General features: G+C 41.3%; 2 protein-coding genes across 4 annotated transcripts in view; both read right to left on the minus strand.

The window, feature by feature from the left end:
* Window positions 1-7,156, minus strand: part of LOC117448902 (pleckstrin homology domain-containing family G member 4B-like) — a 34,417-nt gene extending 27,261 nt beyond the window's left edge. The window contains exon 1 of the mRNA XM_034086201.2: window positions 7,040-7,156. Coding sequence (XP_033942092.1) covers window positions 7,040-7,156 — 117 coding nt within the window. The remainder of the gene's footprint in view (window positions 1-7,039) is intronic.
* On the minus strand, window positions 4,805-23,315 carry kif5aa (kinesin family member 5A, a). Of its 3 annotated transcripts, none has more exons than XM_034087839.2 (29): window positions 22,723-23,315; window positions 20,362-20,449; window positions 20,206-20,279; window positions 19,662-19,766; window positions 19,469-19,517; window positions 19,280-19,335; window positions 18,835-18,922; window positions 16,007-16,131; window positions 15,822-15,926; window positions 14,909-15,057; window positions 14,364-14,512; window positions 14,073-14,251; window positions 13,759-13,827; window positions 13,359-13,565; window positions 12,809-12,955; window positions 12,157-12,345; window positions 11,919-12,036; window positions 11,712-11,773; window positions 11,348-11,457; window positions 11,078-11,179; window positions 10,518-10,578; window positions 10,322-10,393; window positions 9,891-9,995; window positions 9,161-9,377; window positions 8,353-8,527; window positions 8,040-8,119; window positions 7,756-7,798; window positions 7,468-7,553; window positions 4,805-7,247 (listed from the first exon to the last, which is right to left on the minus strand). In XM_034087839.2, exons 1-28 carry the CDS (start codon window positions 22,849-22,851, stop codon window positions 7,475-7,477), a joined length of 3,132 nt encoding a protein of 1,043 aa, XP_033943730.1. In that variant the 5' UTR covers window positions 22,852-23,315; the 3' UTR covers window positions 4,805-7,247; window positions 7,468-7,474. The 3 variants fall into 3 exon arrangements, with proteins under 3 accessions (XP_033943730.1, XP_033943729.1, XP_033943727.1); XM_034087838.2 differs by having other exon boundaries at window positions 7,468-7,550; window positions 7,756-7,810; XM_034087836.2 differs by having other exon boundaries at window positions 7,756-7,810; window positions 22,723-23,314.
* Between the last annotated feature and the right edge of the window lie 50 nt (window positions 23,316-23,365).

Here is a 23,365-nt window from a genome sequence, read left to right on the forward strand (position 1 = left end):
GAGCTGACCCGAAATGGCCATAAATCACCAGGAGCTGAGTGCTCACTCTGAAGGAACTGTGAAGCTGGCTGAATTTTTTAAAGCGTATTGTCTTTACAGAGGTATTTGTTTGTGTCTGAAATGTGATGCCTACAGTGGCTGGTTAGACAAAACAAAATGTGTGTGACAGGAAGCTGGTAGATTGACTGTAGAATAAAGAATAAAGAAATAAGAGAGAATGTAAAAGTCAAACATTCTTACTGATATATACAAATACATGCTAAATGAATGACCAGCTACTGTAATCTCCTAGAAAAGTAGCCAGTCCATAGCCTTGACCCAGTTCTGGCTGGTGGCAAGGTCTTATGGACCTTTAATGTTTGACTCATTTAGTGGGTGCTCCTTAGGCTGGATCTAATGCCATGACTGCCATATGATTCACATGCAACCCAGGTCCTGAATGTCAAGTCAGCAGGCCTGGAGGAAGAAGTTGTTTCTATGAATAAAAAAGACCAACAGCTCTCAGAGACTGTACTTATGCAGAGCGGTACCTAAAGCTAAATGCTAACATCCTCACAATGTTGAAGCTATAAATATAACTGGTTTTAGGTTTACTATCTTAGGTTGGGATGTTGACATACTAACATTTTGATAATTAACTCTATATACAAACAGCAGCATTATGGGAATATCAATATTTCCATATTTGGTCATAAACCACATTTTGGGCAAATTACAATTTCAGGAATTGGGGGAATAGTTGTTAAGACCTTTTACTTAAAACCATGTAAACATTGTGTTGATTGCATATCAAGTCAGAGGATCACCAAAGTGATTATTGTTATTAAACCTTTAAAGAAATACTTTGGTAGTTTTTGTTATATTAATATACTGTCACTGCTGGTGGTCTGACCTCCAATGGCTCGGACACTTTCCCATGCTCCTTTCTGTCTAGAGGACGACACACACACAAACACACACTGAATCGAAGATAAGAAATAGAATGCAAACTCAATATATAGTTTCCTAAACCTTTTCTCTGCTGTAAGTTTTCTCACTTAGCCTTCCAGAAAAACTACGACTCTCAAACCACCAAACATTCTTGGAGGTCATTGTAATGAATGTTAAGCCTTGGCAGCTCAGGAAATAGAACCAAATGTATATCATTCATCAAAGTGCATCTTTGTATAAATTCACATACTGATTTTATTATATGTTGTTAAAATAGGACAGGGAAACACATTTTTGGAGATATATCAGGAACATATTTCAGGCTTCTTGGTCACGCAGCTTAACATAATAGACAGGTGATGCTGACCCAACACAAATAGACTTAAACCAAGCAGAGTGCTGACCGGTGAGGGGGCATTAAAACAGGCCCGAGAACAGCAACTAGAGGCCAGAGAGTACACCTGCACTCGGAGGAGACAAACAAACCTCCCCAGCAGCTGGTTAAACAAAACACACACCGCAAAACCTCCAGCCTCTTATTTATAACCTGCAGAGGAGACGCAGTCACCAGACAGACAGTAACAGCTGTAACACGGACGCCGAGGAGTTCAGGTCACACAGGAGGACCATTAGGCTTAGAAAACACACACAGAGGCCAGTTTATGGCTTTTCCCCACTACTGATCCTCTATTTTTGGACTTTTTTATTAGCCAATTGTATTGAAAATAATTCGTCATTTGCACCAAACATTTCCAAAGCCAAAACTGACACTGATTTTATTTTTAAAAGAATAATAATCAAATAAATTCTTAAAAAGGTCTAAATAATACTCAAGATGTGTATGTTGATCTTCTGTTAGTTATTTCAGATATTTCTCTTTCATTTTGTTTTATTCATTGAAAACATAAAATAAGTCTGGAATATTCACACTGGTACTGGTTAAACTGCCAGTTAAATAATGTGGCAATTTTTAAAACCAAAATCACTGTTTGTTTATTGAATGTTGAACTGCAGTGTTTTGCCATAATTGAAGAATAAGGTGACAATAAATAATTAGTACTAATGTACTATGTATCCACCAGGAGAAAAAGATGTTTAACAATCTAAATATTCATAAAGCTTACAAATGTTTTGATATAACAGTACAGGTCAATGGCTTTTCCACTTAGAATTAGTAACTTAACTCTCCAAAAACAAAAACAAATTATGCAATGATTAATATCAACTAACAGCCATTTTAAGAGGTTTCAGATCTTCAATCACGCTAATTGTGCTTCAGGTGAATGACACTTGAGCACACCGTGTGTGTGTGTGTGTGTGTGTGTGTGTGTGTGTGTGTGTGTGTGTGTGTGTGTGTGTGTGTGTGTGTGTGTGTGTGTGTGTGTGTGTGTGTGTGTGTGTGTGTGTGTGTGTGTGTGTGTGTGTGTGTGTGTGTGTGTGTGTGTGTGTGTGTGTGTGTGTGTGTGTGTGTGTCATCACATCATCGGTCTTTCTATTGAGGTGAAACACCATCCTGGGTACCAAGAAGTGTTTGAGAATAAGACATAAATAAGCCATTATTAAAACAAACTTTGGCATTGGCACAAGCAGTTTCTCCAGCAGCTATAGCTAAATGACTGTTCTGCTTGATATTCAGTGATCTGGCATATCCAGTACTAACATACTGCATGCAGTACATGCATTTATAATCGGGTGTGTGCTGATTCAGCTCTGTCAATGTTACACAAAGCTGTCACTGTAATTCCACAGTTATACACATAACTGTAATTCCACAGTTATACACACAACTGTTCCAACTAATGTTCATGGAGGCTACAGAAAAGACAATGAAAGACATTATAAATCCTCTAAACTGTGACTTTAGAATGAAATCAGCCATTAAATCATGATTTATGCGAGTCTCCAAAGTGCAAACAGTGCTGGTTCAGCTTGACACCATCATGCGACAAGTCAATTCGTCACTAAAGTGCCAACTTCAAACACAAAGCAAATCATTTAAGATTTAGTTTAGTCTGTGATTTAGCCAAAATTATCATTTAGTTGTGCCCTTTACCTTCAGATGCCATCCGTGTTTAGCACTCCGTTGACACACTTAATGAATGTGGGAGCTCCCTACCTCGCGTGTCGCTCCTCATGTCCGGACTGTGACAGAGTTGAGTTACAGCAGGAGCACTCCTATGTGACCACCTGCAGGAGAGGAGGGTCTCCTGTCTCCTGCTGGTGTCCGGGTCGGCAGCAGCGTCCTCCGGGTGCAGCAGTGTCCTCCGGGTGCAGCAGTGTCCTCCGGGTGCAGCAGTGTCCTCCGGGTGCAGCAGTGTCCTCCGGGTGCCGCAGAGGCTTCGGGGTCTGATCCACCTTACCACGGAAATAAATGCGCGCCGAGTGAGTGCAAATCAATGCGCCGCTCCTGGAGAGGGTGGCAATTTAGAAAATGAGACTAAACCGTGCATTTCTGCGGTATTGAGACTTCACTGTACACCGCTAAAGGAATGATCAATCAATAACATTTGACATTTGATAAACTATACAATTAAGATGTGTACCATAGGCCTAATTAAGCTTGATATGTTTTCTTGAGGGGTCATTCCAGAATTGGAGGACATTTCATGTCCCCCATATACAAATCTAATAATCCATGCCCAACATGCTAAAACATGCACTTGTTGTGTTAAACATACTTGTATTGAGACAAAATGTATATAAAGTTGTAGAAAAAGTGGTTTCAAAATATTATTTAAATTTTCAAATAGCTCTCGAACATCCCCTAAAATGGCATTTTTCTCTTGTCCCGCTTCTTGGTGACCAACTTGCATGTCAAATATAACATTTAAAATAGGGATTTTATTTACTTTTTTTGGTATTATTCTATTGATATATGTCTCTTGTAATGGTCAAATCAATTTGTTAAATCATAAACATATTTTAGATAACAGTAATTTTGCACAGAAGGTGTGTCCCTCAACATGCGTTCAACCCTGTTACCCAAACCTTTTTAGATTGGCACAGGAAGTGAACAAACTGTAAATCAGATGACACAGTGGAAGTGACATCAGCAAGCCATGTGCTCGTGCCATGGGTAGACCAAAACTAAGTCCTCTCTTTTATTTTTCATATTTTTACAATCTTTTCAGTCTTAACAGAGTGTGGCACTCTGACCCACTCAACCCTGTTACTGATATTATCAGAATAAAGCATATTCATTTAAAAGTTATCTTTCTTGCATTAGATATCCAAGTTTGTCCTTGCCTTGAAAGTAGCATTACATGCTACATCTAGCAATCATTCCTGAGGTTAAATTAGCATTGATTTTCAACCCTGTTACTTTCAACCCTGTTACTATAATTAGAGTAACAGGGGTAATTCTTCATTGGAAAATATTAATTTGATGCCTAGCTGGGAAAATCACTTTTTTTGATGGTTTATTATCTGTTTTTCCTAAATACATAAAAACAAATTATAAAATAAAAGGTTGATTTTTCAAAAATGTTGGTGTCTAAATTGTCCTCAAATTCTGGAATGACCCAAAGATGTATATTTCTTTTATCTGAATATTGATCTTCCATTGATGACAATGGGGGGGGGGGCATCATAAAGTGTCCAAAATCTGATCAGCTCATTTTCAGACAGGTTTTTATATAAATGGATCAGGACAAAAAGTGAGTGAATCTTTCTTCCTCAAACTTTCAGAATGTCTTTACACAGAGGGGACACATGTTGATGTAAAAGACAGGAAAAAGTGGATTTTGCATAATAGGTGACCTTTGAATCTGTACCCTTACAAATGTCTTTACCTCCACTAGATGGAGCCATGGCAGCCTCTTTTCGTTCAGTCCACACTTCTCTCTTTTGAAATAAATCATCCATGGCATTCAAACTCCTTTCTACAAGTTTATTGAACGTTTTACTACAACACAATGGTTCACAGACAATACAGCATAGTGATGAGACTATATATGCAGAACTGTGATTCTTCACATAATCATGTTGACGCTACAGTTTAGGCATACAGAAATAAATAAAACAAACATATCTCTGAACAAAGTAAGCGTGTACATATCTTAGCTTTATACTATGTCATGGCACGCTATTTTACTTACAAGATTAACAATATATAGCACATGTATTTTAGATATGTTGAAATCAGACAGTGGGTGACAATATAGTACACATTCCCCGAATCCCCGCTCCTTCAGATGTATTTATTATCATTAAAACAGATCGAATAGAGGGTCTGGACACATACAGTAGGGTCAGACCAGAGTTATCTTCTTTATTTTGGATGCCATGTGCTAGGATGTTTTACACTATGGGTGAAATTAGGTGTTTTTTCTGAAGATGTATTATCTGTTAAGCCTCGAACAACACACAGCGACCTGATTGGTCATCAGCACTCACATGGTTGTAAGGGTTAGGATGATGGTTGAGGATGATTGCTATGCATGTGAAGCCCTGAGATGTTGTTAATGCCAGTAAGAGCATGAGATAGAGCGGCGCTGTCATGAATGAGGATCAGACGACCTCCACCCAAATGACTCGGGTCATATTTGGGATAATTACATAGTCATGCCATGTATTAAAGCAAACTTTACAAAGAGAAATATCTTCAATATAAAACATGTTCATGAGCAAAAGCTTGTTATGTTTTCTTTACACACGTCTGGTTTAAACTGTCCTTCAATTCAGTGACTCAGCTCAATCCAAACACAAACCTATCCTTGTCACCCACACTGCTTTCTTCTATCCTGATTGGCTGGTCAGGATTGTTTACAGAAGAATAACAGCATGACTTGACAACAGGCTCAAACAACAAGCTTCTGTCCAAACGGCCATTCATCCAAGGCTGCTCAGCGGGGGACGCGTCTGCAGAAACTCTCTATCTTTCCATTGCTCTGATCAAAAAGCACTGAATCACTGAACACTTTCCATGTAGTCATATTAAAGGGGTTTTAGATGTTACTACAAATTGAGATAACACAGTCAATAGTTTACAATAGCATTTCAGCCTTAAGAGGTACCAAATAGGAAAATGCATCAAACACCAGAAAGTTAAGAACATCTTTGAGTGTCAACAACATGACCTGCCCTGATACATTTTGAGAGCAATTGTCCAGCTCTTCTCCTGTTTCTTATATGATAGAGGAGGAAGCTGTGTAGGAATAAACTCCAGGAGAATATTACTAATGCCCTGAAGAGAGCTTTTAAATCTACTCACAGCTATTGAAGTTCTAAACTTTCCACAGAAACTAAGATCAGCTGTTATAGAGCTTCTGAAAGGATGTTAGTGTAATATCATATAATGAGAAGCTCTAGAGGTAGTAATGACAGATCTATGCACATGGCAGCGTGTTAGTGTGATTATGAGACGTTGTTAAAGCCCGGTATGAAGACTCACATGGAGTGGAGAAGGGGTCCACGGTAAATAGATGTGGGCAGCGTTACCTGAAATGTATAACAGCGACAAACAGCTGCAACATCACAAAAGAAAAGTAAGACTGTAAATCAGGACTGGGACTTCCCTGATGCATGTTGCACCTGATGCCCTCTTTTTAAAAACTTAAACTAGACATAGATGTGTATTTTGTTATTATTTTCACACTAAATAGAAAAATCTAAACAGACCAGCACTCTCTTTTCCTCTCTTTCTGTGACATCTGTCGAAGTCGATCAGACACTCGCAGCATACCGGCTCCTGACTGGGATCAGGACACATGCAAAGATTTTGAAAGCTAACCCGCTAAGCGACATGCATGCAGAGAGTGGGTCTTCTGTTACAAGCTGGCGTTACACACTATACTCTTATTTACGACGGAGAAAAAGGTCACGTCTGCCTACAGCATGTCATCCGCATGATGCCCTTAAGGAGGTGTGTGCAGGGGCAGGTGGAGGCTGTGCATTCACACAGACAGTTGCTGGTCAAAAACCTCTACTGGAGTATACAGCACTATTATTTACAACATGTGTGCATCAGGGATGGAGTCAGCCCTGTTTCAGTTCAACCACCTCAGGAGGTAACAAGCATCGCTGATATCGCCTCACAAAATGATTGGCATCGAGTCGGATGAGTTGATTGAATGTTCTGTATTCAAAAAGAAATTCTGATTTGATTTACTTCCTGCACTGAGTGAACTGGAGAGGACTGCACTGCAACCCTGAGGGTGAGCGTGGTCACCATGGGAGGGGCTTCATCTAGTTTGAAGACTACAGGGTTAAAGGTCTTCATCATCATCTTCATCAGTTATGCAGTAGAGGGACGGGGAGACAGGCTGCATGCAGATGTAAAGGGAGGCTCCTTTATAGGTACAGTGTTTGGTCAACATCTGGAAAGAAAAGAGACAATAAAAACAGAAACAAGTTAAGTATGGTCTTAGTTTGTGTGTGTGTGTGTGTGTGTGTGTGTGTGTGTGTGTGTGTGTGTGTGTGTGTGTGTGTGTGTGTGTGTGTGTGTGTGTGTGTGTGTGTGTGTGTGTGTGTGTGTGTGTGTGTGTGTGTGTGTGTGTGTGTGTGTGTGTGTGTGTGTGTGTGTGTGTTGTTAATCACCATGGTATTAACTTGCAGCGGTCTCCTGCTGAATGATAAAGTGTCTGTTTGATTCATCCACCTCGCTGCCACAGTGAACATCACTTCTGTCATGAAAATATACAAACACAACGCTTAGTACACAACTAACTATACCGAAAGCATAATCCCACCGGACGCTGCATTTAATCATTAGTATTTAAATGTAACGATAATTAAACATTCTCTTAATTGAATAAAATAGAGCAGAAACAACACACAGCTCCGTGTTTTTGTTGAAAGTGAATTGACTGAAACTGAGTTCCTTACCTGTTGTCATTGATGTCTCTCGTTTCACTGTTGGTGTTACCTGCTGGAATAACAACTAAGTAACATTTGTCGATTCATTAATATATCCTATAATATAACGGCAAGTGAACAAAGAATGTCAAACTCCTGATAACAAATATCTTGTATGTGTTATTGCATTACATAAATGTGATAAGATTTGTGACAAATGTTTTAATGTAAGCCAAATCTGTGTCACTCCCATATACAGACTGCATGTTCACATTCATTTGGAAACAGGTACACATGTATGCTCTTGTGCTTACCATTGTCGATGTTGAGTGGGAAGGACTCCAGTATGTCTCCATTGTATTTGCCTGCTCTGTAGCCCAGCGCTGTGGAAACTCTGTGGAAAACATCATGGTCATGGTCAGCATGTGGCGTTAGAGAGGGACACTTGTCTGATTCAATATTTCAAAAATATCAAAAAGGTAGATAGAGAACAGATTGATAAACAACACTTCAAATCAAAGAGAAAAGCCAGCCAGCTGTAGGTTATAATAATATGATATAAATGAGCATGCCTGGATGAATGCTCTCAGTAGTTTGGGAAGGTCTGAAGGAAGGACTTGAACTCACGTGTTGCTCTCGACAGAGTTGGGGTTGCAGTCGACGCTGGCGGTGCTCGGCTGTGTCACGTTGCCCTGGAAGAGAGCGTTGCTGTAGGTGTTGGCGTGCTCAGTGGCCCGGATGTAAGTGTAGAAGGGGTTGGTGGGAGAGCAGACGGGCAGCTGCTTCGGCCTCACTGGCTTGGCTGTTGGGAGGAGGAAGTCAAGTAAGATACTACTTCTATGGAGATGGGATACTGCAGACCATACATTTCAAATGCAGAGGTGGGAAGTAGTGGAGTACAAATCGTTTCTGTACTTAAGTACATTTTTCTGGTATCAGTACTTTACTCCACTACTTATTTTTCTGACTACTTTTTACTTTGACTTCTTACATGTTGAACACAAATACCTGAACTTTCTACTTCTTACATTTTCTAAACAGGCTCGTTACTTTAGTTTGAATGTGTGTTTGGTGGCGAGTCATTGCGTGCCTATTGATTTAAACACGATCCGTGTATCCATCATTTCCTGGTCTTCTCTAAAGAAGAGGGACCAATGAAAACGTTGTCATGTTGCCGTTGTTCAGCATGGAAACATTCATTGGCTAACAATGACATTATTGTTCTATTAATATAAAGGGAGGTCAGGTACTCTTTAAAACAGCTGCTAGCTATGAGCCCATACTTCTTTACTTTTACTTGAGTGAAGAAGTTTAGTCAGTACTTTTACCAGAGTATTTTTAAACACGAGTATCTGTACTTCTACTTGAGTAAAGGATGTGTGTACTTTTACCATCTCTGTTCAAATGCATATAACAGACAGACTTTATGAAGTACCGATTTGTGCTGCATGGGGGCGCCTCTGAGCGCTCTTGGCCCTCATGGCGTCCTTGATGCGGTCGACCTCCTGCTGGTAGCGGCGGCGGTCCATCATGGCGCCCTCCTTGGCGTCCCTCAGTGCAGTCTCCAGGGCCTTAACTCTCTCAGCAGTAGACCGAAGCCGTTTCTCCAGCTTTGGAAGCTCACAGCGCAGATCTGCATTGTCACGTACCAGCTGGAGGAAGAGAGAGACGTGACACAGGGCGGAATATTGGATAGAAATCATAAACTATCAAATGAAAAACCAGAGGAAGAAAGTGCAAGGAGTGAAAGGGTGTAGCCAAGTATGACACTTACACGTTTAGGAACTGAAATTCAATTCTTACTTAAAATGAATGTAAGTACAAACCCACAACAAGCCATGCAATTACAGCAATATGATGCAAGTGATAGATTAGTCAACTCTGTAAAGCAACACGTGAGATCAGAGAGCACACTTTCCTTACATCACACATGATTTGTTTGTTTTACATAATGTAACTTATCGTACTTTACAAAGTATCTTGAAAACAGCAATACATCTTTTTGTGGGATCCTTGGTGTGCAGATAGTTGTGAAATGATCCCCAAAATGGACGTTTCTCTTGAATTGAAGATAACAGGATTACTCTCTCCAGTCTAATATAACGCAGACTGCCGGTTGTGTTTGCACCACGAAAGCCCTCTCATCCTCTCTTTGTGTTTCTTACCTGTTTGTGAACCTTTGTAAGTTGGTCCAGGTTATTTTCAAGAAAGGAAATCTTCTGCTTCTGGGTGCAAGACCCCCCACTATCATCAGGCTCCATTTCGGAACTCTGCAGAAAGGAAGACGAAGCATGAAGATGAGAAAATATAAAGAAACCAAGGTGGAGGAAAGAGGGTTTCTGTTATCTGATTGAATCATGTGACAGTCCAATATACCAGACAACAATCAACAGCTATTCATCCAGTATTGTTTACATTTAGGGTCTTTAATCCACTGTTCTACACAAAAAGGAAATGTTAAGGGATTAGGGAAATAAAGGATATTGCTGCTATTCCTCCTGAGGTATATCAGTCAGTATTCAGGTCACAGATTCCGAGACATGAAAACAACATTTCGTGAGTCACTGTCCTCTCTTGCGAGCCTTCAGCTTCTTACTCTTTTAACCCTCGACGTGAGGTCTTGAACAAACAGCTTTCGGAGGTTGTGCAGGGTCTGGAGCTCGCGGGCCTGGAGGACAGATGAACAGGATGTTAGTATGACAGCTCTTGATGTAAGCAAACAGTATGCAAATAAGACAGAGACACAACGAGGGACAATGTCTCTGACAGATAGTGATGTCAATTTTACTCACGACGGTCTCCTCCAGACCTTTTAAGTCCTGTTTGGTCTGCTCATGACGCTCATGCAGGAATCTGACAGAGAGAGTAAAATAAATATTACAAATAGGACAAAAACTCCTCCAGCATATTTCAATATATTTTTGTTGTCTTGAGCGCCCTCTGGTGGAGTCTGAGAGAAGGGAGAGTGGACTGTTTTTCTTTTAAATAATAATGAACAGAAACGTCCACCATGTGCTGACTCATCACACAAAACGATCTCCACACTCTGTTTCAAGCACACTGGGATGTCAAGTGTGAGACAGTGTTCTTTATGTTGACTGTATGTCCGGATGATGTCGGATATTGGTGTTTACAAAATGTACTTAATTAACTTTATTATAATTAAATGTATTGTTTTCCATCTATTTAATTTCTTATTGTATTCTTATTATGTATCGTGTTTTCATTTTCTTGTGTATTTTGATATAGTTATTTATCGTATGTTTATTCCTATGGTTATATTTCTTGAAGTTTCAATGATAAAAGTGTTAGAAAAGAAATAGAAAAGTGTGAGAAAGTCCCCGACACTTACGAGAGCTCCTCCAGGCGCTCGCTCTTGGTGTTGTCCTGACACTTGAGGCGTTCAAAGTCAGCGCGAACCTGAGCCAGCTCCAGCTCCAGCTTGGAGTTGCGGCTGGAGGTGTGAAACAACAGCAACACCTGATTATTAGTTTGTATAATTGTTTGCATGCAGAATGGAAAGATTTATGATATGTAGCGAATAATAATAGTACTGTAGCATATAAGCGATTGTCACATATGTATCTATGTGTAAATATAAATATCTGAGGTGGTCACTGACTCGGTGAGCTCGTCGATGATCCTCTGCTTCTCGTTGATCTCATCCCGCAGGCGGGCCAGCTGCTTGTGGTGGACGCCGCGGTGAGACTCGCTCTGCTGGCGAGGAACCTTCTGGAAAGTGAAGAGCAAACACATTACAGATACTGACTTCAGCAGGAGGAGCTAGAACATAAAGCAATATAATCTGTTTGAACGTATTCTTTGGAGCACATTGGTTTGACGAGGCCATCGTGCACAAAGACAATGTGAGAGGTCAGATCATGTAGCATCATACAGGGAAACTCTGGTGTGACAGGTCGTGTAGGAACTTTTCTTTTCTTTTCATCAGTTAGCTAGTTTTAAGGCTGGAAGTAGAGATTTCTTACCTTCACATTTCCATCCTCAATCTCACCCTTCTCTGCTTCCTTTTCCTCAAGCATGGAGTTATCTAGTAGAACACAAATAGAAAGAAAGCCTTCACCACAGAGCAACAACCATGAACACTTCCAGGGAAATCACTGAGAAATGTAAACAAGAGGATAACCTATTCTGTATTTCAGTACAATAGTTCTGCGTAAGTGTACACATGTTACCCTGGTCTTGCAGCTTGGCCAGCTCCTCGCTCAGGGAGTCGTGGCTCTCCTCCAGCAGCCTCTTCTTCTGCTCCACGCTCTGCATGTACTCCGTCAGAGAGCGGATCTTAGCCTCATGCTGGACAAATATAAACACAGATACAGTTATAAAAGATTATAAAACCAAGCCATGACATAATGCAATACATGATTACTTCATGCGGCCTTTCATAAACTCCTTCTCCTCTCCATGGCTCACCTGAGAGATGAGGAGCTGGCAGGAGGAGAGCTCCCTCCCGGTCTCCTCCATCTTGCGGTGGCACTCCAGCTGCATGTTCTCCAGCTGGCGGCAGCGCTTCACCATGCTCTTCACCTCCGACTTGATCTTGCTGATGTAGAGGCGAGCCACCGTGAACTCCTCCTCGATCGCACCGCTAATCTCCACCGGCTGAGGATCGGAGAAAACATTTCATTATTCTCTCCAGTAAGGAAAAACAGGAATGAAGAAAACAACAAAAACAACACTCTATTAAGTGTTGTAAAGAGTGGCTTCAGTGTATGAGCATTTTTGTATGTTAATACAAATATTTCTATAGGGTTAGAATCCTGATTCTGTGAGTCGAAAATAGGTTGAAAGCCCTCGATCCTGGGAGTCTTAAAGAATTTATGTTTTATGTTTAATTTATTATCTGTGCTTTTTAATTACTGTTTTTAAATGTCATTTTGTAATGTATTTCTGCTGCACTATTTCAGAATGCTCTTAATGTCTTTTATTTTTGTAAAGCACTTTGCATAGTTCTTTTGAGTGATAACATGAAAATGAGGTATTGTTTTATATGCACAAATATTCCTGGAATAGAAATGTGAACATTGAATAAAGCGAGGTTCAAAGTGTTGTCTCATTTCCTCACCAGCTTGATCTCCCCGTTGCCCACGATGTTGCTGAACTCGCTGAGGTCCCTCATCAGACCATTGAGGACGTCAGCGATGCGCTTCCTCTGCTGCCCGCTCACCTCCTGCATACGAGACAGCTCTGCCTCCAGCTCCATCAGACAGGCCTGTTGCCAAGAGGAAGAGGAAGAGAGGATCAGTGAAGCACCACAACACCATACAAGAAATAGATCCACTTGTATTTAGATTATGTATGAGTTTAGTTACTCCACTAACTGGGTGATGGAGTCATTTTGGGAGAATATCTAAAACCTGAGCAGGCTTTCTGCAAGAATGACTTTTGCAAGGTTTCACTATAGAAGGCCAATCGGATATGGCCAATTATAATGATCAGGAGCCACATAGACTGAGAAGAAATGACAATCAACCATGAGTAAAATAGTATAACATCGCAAAAATCTAGCTTTTTTTCGGAGTCCCAAAGTTAATGTACTAAAATAACACTTTCCTCCATTTCAAGTGCAGCAAGCAACCATCTCCGTATCCACATCATTCCTCTTCAAAACCTACCATTTTCTGGGACAGCTGGTCGGCCAGCTGCTGGTTCTGCCGGCCTTTCTCCTCCACCTCCTGGCTCTTGTGGTCGTAGTTGATGGCCAGCTCCTCCAGAGCCTGCAGAACCTCCTTCACCTCCGCCTTGGCGCAGTCGCTCTCCACCTGCAACCTGCTGAGTTCAGCCTGGACCTTGTCCCCGTCGCCTTTAGAGGATGCCAGGAGCTGGGAGGAGGGAGGGAAAGAGGGGTCAGGGGAACCTTCAGTTAAGACGTATGCAAAAAATACAATAGTTTGTTTAGTCTTTAATCATTTAAGGGCTTTTGAAAGTCTGGAGGTTTATTTTAAGCTTACATTTTGAACGTATAAGTCAAACATAGTCTGTGTGTGTATACAGTGTGAGTTGGTGTATACTGACCTCATCCTGGTCCATCATCTGCTGCTTCAGTTTCTCCACAAACTGGCACTGCAGGTTGATGTCATCATCCTGCAAAAATATGATATTGTTTTTCAAAAGCTAAACTTTTTCTTGGCACTGAACAATGTTTTGATGTCTGTTAATGTCTTCAATGACATCCAGTTAAAACTATTGTAATCCTGGCATTATCAGATCTAGATGCTTCATTCGATACGGTGCTATAGAGGTAGAATTCAAGTAAAGCAAACCTGATTATGTTTTTGCTTGCAGAAAGTGTGTGTGTAGTTAGTGTGTTCATGTTTTTATGTTCGGACCTTGTCATCCAGCTGCTTGTAGAGCTTGCGGATCTCCTCCTCGTATTTCTGCCGCTCCTCCTCAGAAATACGGACCACAATGGAGGAGGTGTCGTTGTCTAAAACGGGACGCTCCTCGATGGTCTCGAAACGGGTCACCACGTCTGCCGTGGTCTGCTCCGTCTCAGGTACTTCCTCTCCTGAGGCGCGGGGGAAGGGACAAACAGGTCAGAGGAACACATACATCAGGAGGAGGCCGTTCTTTTATATAATGTCAGCTGACGTTTGTCTAAAGTCAAAATACAGCCTCACCGTTTCTCCAGCGGTTGAGCTCAGTCTCCAGCCTCAGGACGGTTTCCTTCAGAGTCTTGTTCTTCTCCTTCTCCTTCTCGAACTTCTTCTTCCACTGCTCCGCCGTCAGCTCCAGGTTGATGGAGGCGGTGTTCCTGATGGTCTTGGCACTGTGACGGAGGAAAACAAAGACAGTTTGTTTTTAAAAAAATAAAAGAATAACAATTGTACGGAATCTTTTGCTCGAAATTCATCCGTATGCGGCATCTGCCTTGTTTGGATTTTAGGTCCAATATGAATCATCAGCTTCCTTCAGAGAAGTACATATAATCAGTTTGGGTCCAACTACCTCTGCCATGTTTGCACTTTAATAGGTCAGGACCAAATTAGGTCAGCGTTGTGCATTTGAAGAACATTTGTATGAGTTTGTTCCTTGCTAACATTGTGGCACCATGTGAGAAAGCAGTAATCATATTGTGTTGGGTTTCTTGTTCCATGCAGAAGTAGTTTAAAAAGAGTTTTTTCTTTCCAAAGATGCATTGACTGTATCACACAAATGTATCTACCGTTGTCCAAACATCAGAGTGGACTTGGTCTCGGCGTCGTTGTAGCTGGAGGGCGAGCAGCAGATGAACATGGTGGTGCGACAGTTCCCACCCAGGGAGTCCTGCAGGATGCGGGTCATCTTGCTGTCACGGTACGGCACGTGAGTCTTCTGCAGGGGAGAGAAGGGGGGGGGGGAGATGTTGAGAGGGGAATAAGAGAGGTTCAGATGGAAAGAAGAAGAAAAAAGATACGAAACACAAGTCAATTTGGAACCAAAAGAATGAAATAATGCTGGAGGTAGGTTTTATTTCATTCGTAATTTTGGATTTTGACACTAATTCATCAGACGATCATATTCATCATAAATGTACACTTCCCTGTTTCTCTATTTTAGATTATAATAGGTTTAGAAACTGCAGTCCACAGTGTCAGAATGAAAATGCCAAATCCATCTAATCTTATAATTGGAAGGGACAATGTTGGCATTTGACAGCCAATTGGCAGAAAGGTGCAGGTTCTGGGGAGGATGCACTTCATCAACTATCGACAGCTATCGTTCATGAATTATATAAATGAGGGAGGAGGGTTATTTGCTACAGTATACGAACTTGGAGGTAAACAGGACCCTTCCAGTTGCACACACGTCAATTAACCATTGTATTTAAAATCCCAGAATTCTACAGTAAGAAAAGCTTCAGTTGTCGATAAGGTAGATGTGCTTTTCACTTAACATAAAGGAGGAGAAATGACAGCTTCTTACTTATCTCACATTTGGCACAACACTCACAAACAGTGTACCAAGACCACTTTACCACTATTTCGCTGACTTCCTTGAATCCATATCTGTGTTTCTGCTGAACTGTTTTACTGTAAATCACGAGGCACACCGTCTCAGCTGTTCCTACTAAGGTTAGTAGGGAGAGGATAGCTCACCGTGCCCTCAGCCAAAGCAGAGATGACATTTCCCAGAGCAGAGAGAGACTTGTTGATGTTTTTAGCCTCGTCCAGGACGGCTCCTGCAGCGCCGGTCTTACTGACCTGGAATAAAGAAAAGAGTGAAGTCAAACATGAGAGAAGGAGCTCAATTGCAGGCGTGGAGATGTTTAAAAACATCCTACCTTCTCACTTCCAGCCAGATCCACCAGGTAGAGTTTTCCACACAGTTTCTGCTCAGTCTCCACATGCTCCTGCTTGATGTTGATCAGGAAGATGCTGTGGCTGCGAGAGCTGTGCTCGTTCATGTCTGCGCAGACAGAAGAGACAGAAGAGACAGAAGAGTCAGGGAAACGAAAGACGAGGAGGATTCCCTGCAGTCTTTGAGCTTCTGATGTTGCGTTCATTGTTTTATAAATCACATTACCATCAGTATCAAGGGAAACTATTATATTGAAGAAATATGTGTGTATTTAAGATCTCCCATGTCTTTTTGTCAATTGGAAAAAGCATTACTGCAGCAAAATTATATCTTGTTCTCAGAGAGCAGATAGCGAGCAGCGCTGATCTAACCTCTGTCCGTCCGACAGACGACAGGAGGCTCAGGTTTCTCTACAGAGGATATCTGAGGCAGAGCTCGTGTGGTCCATTAGCCTGCTCTCCTCACAGCTCCGCAGCACGGTGAGTCAGCAGGCGCCAACCAGGAAGCAGGGAAGAGGCTCCTGAATGCAGCATTGAGCAAATCCGATCCTGCTGCTTACAGTCAGTCGATCTTCAAAGCTACATTTTAGTAGGATTTGTTTGTTAACATATAAGCAAATGTTTTAATATATATATATTTTTTTTTTTTAAGAGATCAAATTGATTCATATGGTCACATTGAATGCAATTTATGTTGGTTCTTATCATCTCTCAAACATGTTATTACATCCAAAGCTCACACAATCCAGCTCATGTCTTTGCCTGTTACAACATCATTATATGATGCTGTTTATTTAAACTCTTAACGCACAGGCTGTGGCTCAGTCTGAAGAAGTTGGGTGGGACACTTTGTAGTGGCCTGTCTGGGAAGAGACGACTCGTAGCGCTGCTCAATGGACGGATGGTTCACAACAACCATGTTCTTTAATAGCAGCCTCGTCCAGACCAGCAACCTGGGCTTTCATCTTTTAGTAGCACCATGCAGAATGCTGACAGCCAATCGGAGCCCAGCCTGTTTCTAAATGTTGAACTCAACTATCTGATCATGTTTGTTAGAAACATCTATTTTTTGTTCAGCTTACGTCATATACAAACAGCTATAGAGGACATCACCCTCTATTACAAAGCTTGGACTGGAGATATCATAGTCCCGAAGTGCATACTTTATTTTTACAGTTTATATAACATTTCTGCCGCTCCTCATTATAAATGCACACATTGGCCTATTATATTTATGTCATCATTATCACAGCAATGATTCAGTTTTATGGAGATGAAGGCGTCACACAGAGAAGCAGGAACGCGCAACATTTCCTACTGATAGAACAAGATGAATGAGATGTAGCAGATGATTAGAATGCGGTCCACAACATGTTGTGTTGATATCTAGGGCATTTGTGGTAAACAGCAAAACAAAATGACCTATGTAATGATCATTAAAGTTATTTTATCCATCATTAGAGTTTATGGCACTGTAACCTTTGACTGTATGTTCATAACATATTGTGGGTCCTTCAACCTCGTCTGTATGCACATGGGTTAATTCTACAACACAGATGTTGATGCCTGACAATAAAAGTTACTTTCTAGAAAAGAGTACACTCTAATCACTGAAAGTCTGATGTGAGGACAGGCAAAGAAAGAAAGAAAGCACTGAGGCACAAAATGCATTAACTCTGGAACAAAGGAGAAGTGCACAGGTTGAGATTTATTACAGCGAAGCAGTCTTGGGGTTTCTGTTGAGTCACAAAGCTCATCTCACTTCCCCCTGTGAGTCAGCACGGGAAACAATTATTGTTTTGTAATGTTTTCTGCAAGGGTAGTTCTCGAAGGATGTGCCTTATGGTAGTTTTACCGATTACTACACTTCCAATGCAATGCAAAACATGTCTTATTATTGCTTACTTAAAAGACATGACAGTGTTGTATGATTATTTGTTTTTTCAGTTTAATGGGCACAATTGTTTGGCAAATGAATCATTCTGACAAAACATAGAAGGACAAACACTTACACTATTAAAGCCATTGTATGGATTGTATTTGAAGTACAATCATTGTGTTTATTAGTAATTAGGTCCCATCTTTTATACACTATAATGAAATGTGGTGCAATGAAGGTTACGCATACATCTGACCTTCTTATATGAGCCATTATCAATATGTTATTACTGAACAGAGGAGTGAGTCAGCACGGCGGAGGCTATAATACAGTGCAGCAATAACGGCTCAAATAGCTTTAATTGTTTTGTTGTTTCTAAGGTTTTGTAACATACATTACAAATAAACTTCCTGATAACAGTTTGCTGAACAAAGCACCGTCAGAAACCATCTTATTCTGTGTGTTACTGGGAATGACTTTATTTCACTAACGACTGCAGACGGCAGAGATGTTGTTTTGCTTTCAACTCCCCACTGATGCCAATTACATTGCAGTGAACTCTCTCTGACCGAATCTGTTTTCTTTTTTTGTTAACGAAAGAAGCTTGAAAATGATAGCGTGGTGTAACAAGAATAGTACATAACAAGACACAATAACAGGCTACATGAACGCAGCGGTAGCTTCACGCATTACTGACTAGTTGTGAGTGCTACGGCTGCCACTCAAGATAAATGAGACATTGTCCTCTGATACAGAGGTAGAGGAACAAGATCACTTATTTGATTGTCAAGGTGGTTATTTAAAAGATATTTCCCTGAAAGCATTTGTCTTTTGGGATGTTTTTATATGAAAAATCATGATTTCCCTCTTGAATTAGAATATATGCCGTATATCCTGCTTTGCAACACATAGATTACATTCATAAAGACTCACTGGTCACAGCAACATGGCGGGCAGCTTTGCCTTGGTCGATCACATCCATCACCTCATCAGGGCTGGAGACAAAACGCTCAGTGCATCCCTGAGGAGAGGAAACGAGAGGTGAGGAAACAATAGGAAAAGAGAGGAGATGAGATAAGAGGAAACGACAGGAAATGAAAGGAGAGGAAGCAAATGGGAATTAGAGGAGGGGAGATGAGAGGAAATGAGAGAGGAGAAGAAAACAAAAGGAGAGGAGAGGAAGCGAGACAAAGCCAAAGGAAACAAAAGGAGAGTAGATTAGAGGAAATTAGGGGAAAGGAGACAAGAGGAGTCGAGAGGAGAGGAAACAAGAGGAGAGGAAATTAGAAAATAGAAGAGAGACAAAATATGATTCTAAATGAATACCATGAATTTGATGCAGACCTTAAAAGGCGACATACAAAAGATATTCACAAACCTTGACAAATGGCACCCTGTTCTTATCCTCATGGACAGACAGGTTGGTCTTCGTCACTGGAACACAAATTGAGAACATTTGAATTGATGAGTGTTACAAAATAGTAGCTACATTAGTGCTTTCTTAGTTCGAATTTCACAAATCAATAAAACTGTTGCAAGTGATTCAAGAAGTGTCATCGGCCCTTACCATCCAGAAGGTCACGGATTTTGTCCATGTAGATCTCAAAGTATGAAACCTTTTGGAAGGAAAATAGGGAATCCAATTTAGCTGAGATTGAAAGGTAACATGAAATCATCCCAACACTTGAGATTAATAAAAGGGACAAAAAGGAGAACAGAGAAGACGAAACAAGAAACTAACTTATGTAAAAAAGCAGCACCTTGATGTGGAATTCCAGGTTTTCATCCATGGCGAAGATGTGGTTGAAAATGTCCTCGGCGATGCGAGGAATGATACCCATCTGGTGAGCGTCGTGCAGCTTGCCCTGAAACAGGAAGTCACAGATAAAGGTAAGAAGTGGATGGTGATGATTATCAAGGGTCAGAGGTTAATGGAGGACAGTATGATGCTTGGCAGGAAAAGAGAAAATGCTATCCTGGCAGAACCACAAAGAGTCAATGAAAAATAGACCAAGGAAAAAAAGATTGGAAAAGCCTTCCAACAGTTTCTAATGACATTCAAATGAATTGTAATCTTTATCAAGTTGTGAAACTAAAGTGCAAAGCAAAAAAAAGTACTTAATTGTTCTACAAAATTGTGACAAAGACCTAAAACTCCCAAAAAAAATTATAAATGTGGAGAAACACTAAAACCAATTAGCATTAGCAGCATTAGGCACATTCAGCCCTCCAGATCGGAGTGTTTGGATCTTCTTGAGGTTCACTCGTAGGAATATTTTAGCTTTAATGCTCTAAATAATGTACCTCCATGGTGTGGGTCTTCCCGGAGGCGGTCTGTCCATATGCGAAAATAGTTCCATTGTATCCACCCAGAACATCTGAGAGAACGACAGAACAATACATGAGACCAAAACACATTTCAAATATGTGACATGTTTTGACGTGGTGAATTATCCGTACCCTTGACAATCTGCTTGGCGCAGGTGTTGTAGACCTGCTCCTGGGTGGTGTTGGTTGGAAACACTCGATCAAACACATAGGACTTCCCCTGTGAAGAACAACAACCAACACTTTTAAAAAAGAACAAAAGATAAAAAGGTGTAAAAAGGTGCCAAATTAGGATTGTTCAGTCTAGTTTTAGGATATTTAATTAAATCAAAGATGGATGATTTAATATAAGATGGTTTCAAATCTTTTTTCCAGCAGTGAGTCATTGGGAAATGATGTTCGCCCTGTGAACTGATTTGTTCTCTGTGTGGACGGGAAAGAAAGAATGAGATACACACTCATATGAAACGGGTGATTCATTTTAACAGAGTAAAACACATATTGATGAAACCAACACAACATGTTGCTGTTTTTGTCTAAATAAAAAAATGAAAAGCGCCCATATGATGACATGCAATCAAACATTATTCACATTCAAATAAATATGTCTTAAAGGTTGAAGAACTGTCTCTTGATATCATACTTTATTTATTGTTTTAATAAAACCTTTCAAGATATTCAAATGTGTTATTTTCTTATGCCATGGCAAAACATCTTCGTCACCCCAGTCTGAGATCATTCAATCTGTGTGGATGGTTTGTAAAACGCTGCTTAATCTTCCTAACAGTAAGTACACAACAGCAGCGGGTCGTTCCCCAGACAGCCAGAGCCATATTTCCTCCAGGAGCTGGCAGCCTCAGATAACACCGAGGAAAAAGGGAAGCTATTTTGAGTTTTATATCCATGTGTTAGAAACTACATCCGCTTTATTTCATTTCAACTTTGCATCTCCAAATAAATCATCTCCTCCCAAAAAACAAACTGTCCTGCGTGACAGACAGACGAGTGACTCAGCCGTGACGACCCCCGAACGTCCCGATCGGAAACAGACGCCACAGTGCAACACAACATAATGTGAGCTTCCAGAACATGAGCCATATTAAATGTCATTAACAAATTGACTCATCTGCTGACCGCCCCCATCACAGGGCGATTTAGAGAGAGACTTTCCGTACCGGGACGAGGGAGGAAGAGGGACAGAAAGAGACATAGAAATGGAGATGGACGAGCAATAGAAATATAATGGTGAGAGTCAAAGAGGCAGCCACACAATAGAGAGGGAAACAGTATGAGAGAGACAGACAGATGAAGCTGATGAAGAGGCAGAGCAAGTCAGTTGCTGATGCATGAGCTCGCTGGATGATTATTGATCCACTCTGTGGGAAATTAGAGGATCAGTTTCTGACTGTCCAACATCATGCTGAGAGGAGAGAGGAAGGTCAGGCTGAGAGGTTTCCATGATGGCTGGAGAAAGTTTGAACTTGATTCCTCTCTGCAGTATACGTCTATCACAACAACATATCTTTGTATGTGTCGTTGTGTACTTCTAACCTTCCTTATATAACTTTATATAACAGTATTGGAGAAAAAAAGGAATCAGACAGATTACTCTGCAGTAGAACATTGATAGAAATGGCACCAAAACATATCTTTAAATCATTTGATTTGTATTGGAAACGCTGGAATAAGACTGAACTGGCCGCTTTCTTTTTTGGAAGAAATAACGTTTTTTTTATGGCCCACAAAAACCTGATTAAAAAAAGGCAGTGTTCACTCATGCTCCCTGCTGGCTATTAAACATTCCGAATATAAAGTGACGGAATTATAGATAATTTCCATAGAAAATCCATAACTTCAGGGTAAACAAGACATGCAGCATCATCATATGTTGGTCTACCCAGCTCACTAGGCCCCATTTCTCGCAACTTCAACATCTAAAGACCCTCACCATGCGGACTGCAGCATATATCGGTCTGCAGCTGCTGATGAATGAACCATCACTACAGGAGAAATATAGTGTACTGTAAACTGACCTCCTTATATGGCAGCATTAAAGCTAATTAGGCTAAATAACAACAAAAAACAATGAATATAACAGCTGTATTTACCTTGAGTGTTGTTCAAATATAGAGGTTATAAATAATGATATGGCCATGAATGAGCATTTACAGCTAAATGTGTTAGCATCTCCATGTCTTTAGGAGAGTGCCATAATAACGTCTGTTTACGGTGACAAGGTGTTGGCTAGGTTTCATACAGGCTTCACAGGGCAGAGCTCATCAGCTGGTGCAAAAGGCTTTGCGCACGTAACAACAGACTCGTGTGTCTTTGCTTTGTCATGTTATAGAAAAAACAGATTTTAAGGTTGAAAGTTTTGATATTTCCCTGCGCTGCACCGATAATGATGTCAGCCCAGCACCCAAACAGAGGAGTGGGCTGATGATTTATTGACGAGGGGCCTGCATGCACAACAAAGCGCCTCCCTTTACTCACCCCGACGGTGACACTGTCGTCTGCTAAGAATTTGGGGATAAACTGGTCCCCTCGTACAATCTCAGACTGGTTGAGAGGACGAAAGCGACACAGCACTTTTATGTTGCACTCCGCCGGGATATCGGCCATTGCGTAGATTCAGGGAGGAGGAGGATGCTGATGAGCGGAGGAGAGGCTGCTGAGGCTGCGGGCGACCCGTCGCTGCTCGGGCCTTTCTGACCGTCAAAATAACCGAGGAGAGAAGCGCAGTCACTTCGTCCTGCTGCGTCGAGAGGACTGTGAGGTGTTGGCTGGTTTTATCCGGACGAGCTGACAGAGGATGCGTTTTCTTGGTGTGCAACTGGACGATGGCTCGGTGTCGCAGAGGCGGGCAGCGAAATTAGATGTCAAACCGCAAAACGACCCCCTACATAATTATCATGACCGAGTGGCTTTATCCTGGTGGTTTCTTGTTCACTGTCCGTCTCTGTCGTGTTTCTTGTTTTCCTCCGCGGTGCGGTGGTGGCTGCGCGTGAGGCCGGTTGAAGGTGAGATGCTGCTGGAAGGGCAGTGAGGTAAAGCTGCTGAAGATCGGCCTGCCTATGTCGCCACAGCGCCCTCTATCGGTGGGAACAAGAAGGGCGTGGTCCGCATCCGTGCCTTT

This window comes from Pseudochaenichthys georgianus, chromosome 7 (assembly GCF_902827115.2).
Source record: "Pseudochaenichthys georgianus chromosome 7, fPseGeo1.2, whole genome shotgun sequence".
Classification (NCBI taxonomy): Eukaryota; Metazoa; Chordata; class Actinopteri; order Perciformes; family Channichthyidae; genus Pseudochaenichthys; species Pseudochaenichthys georgianus.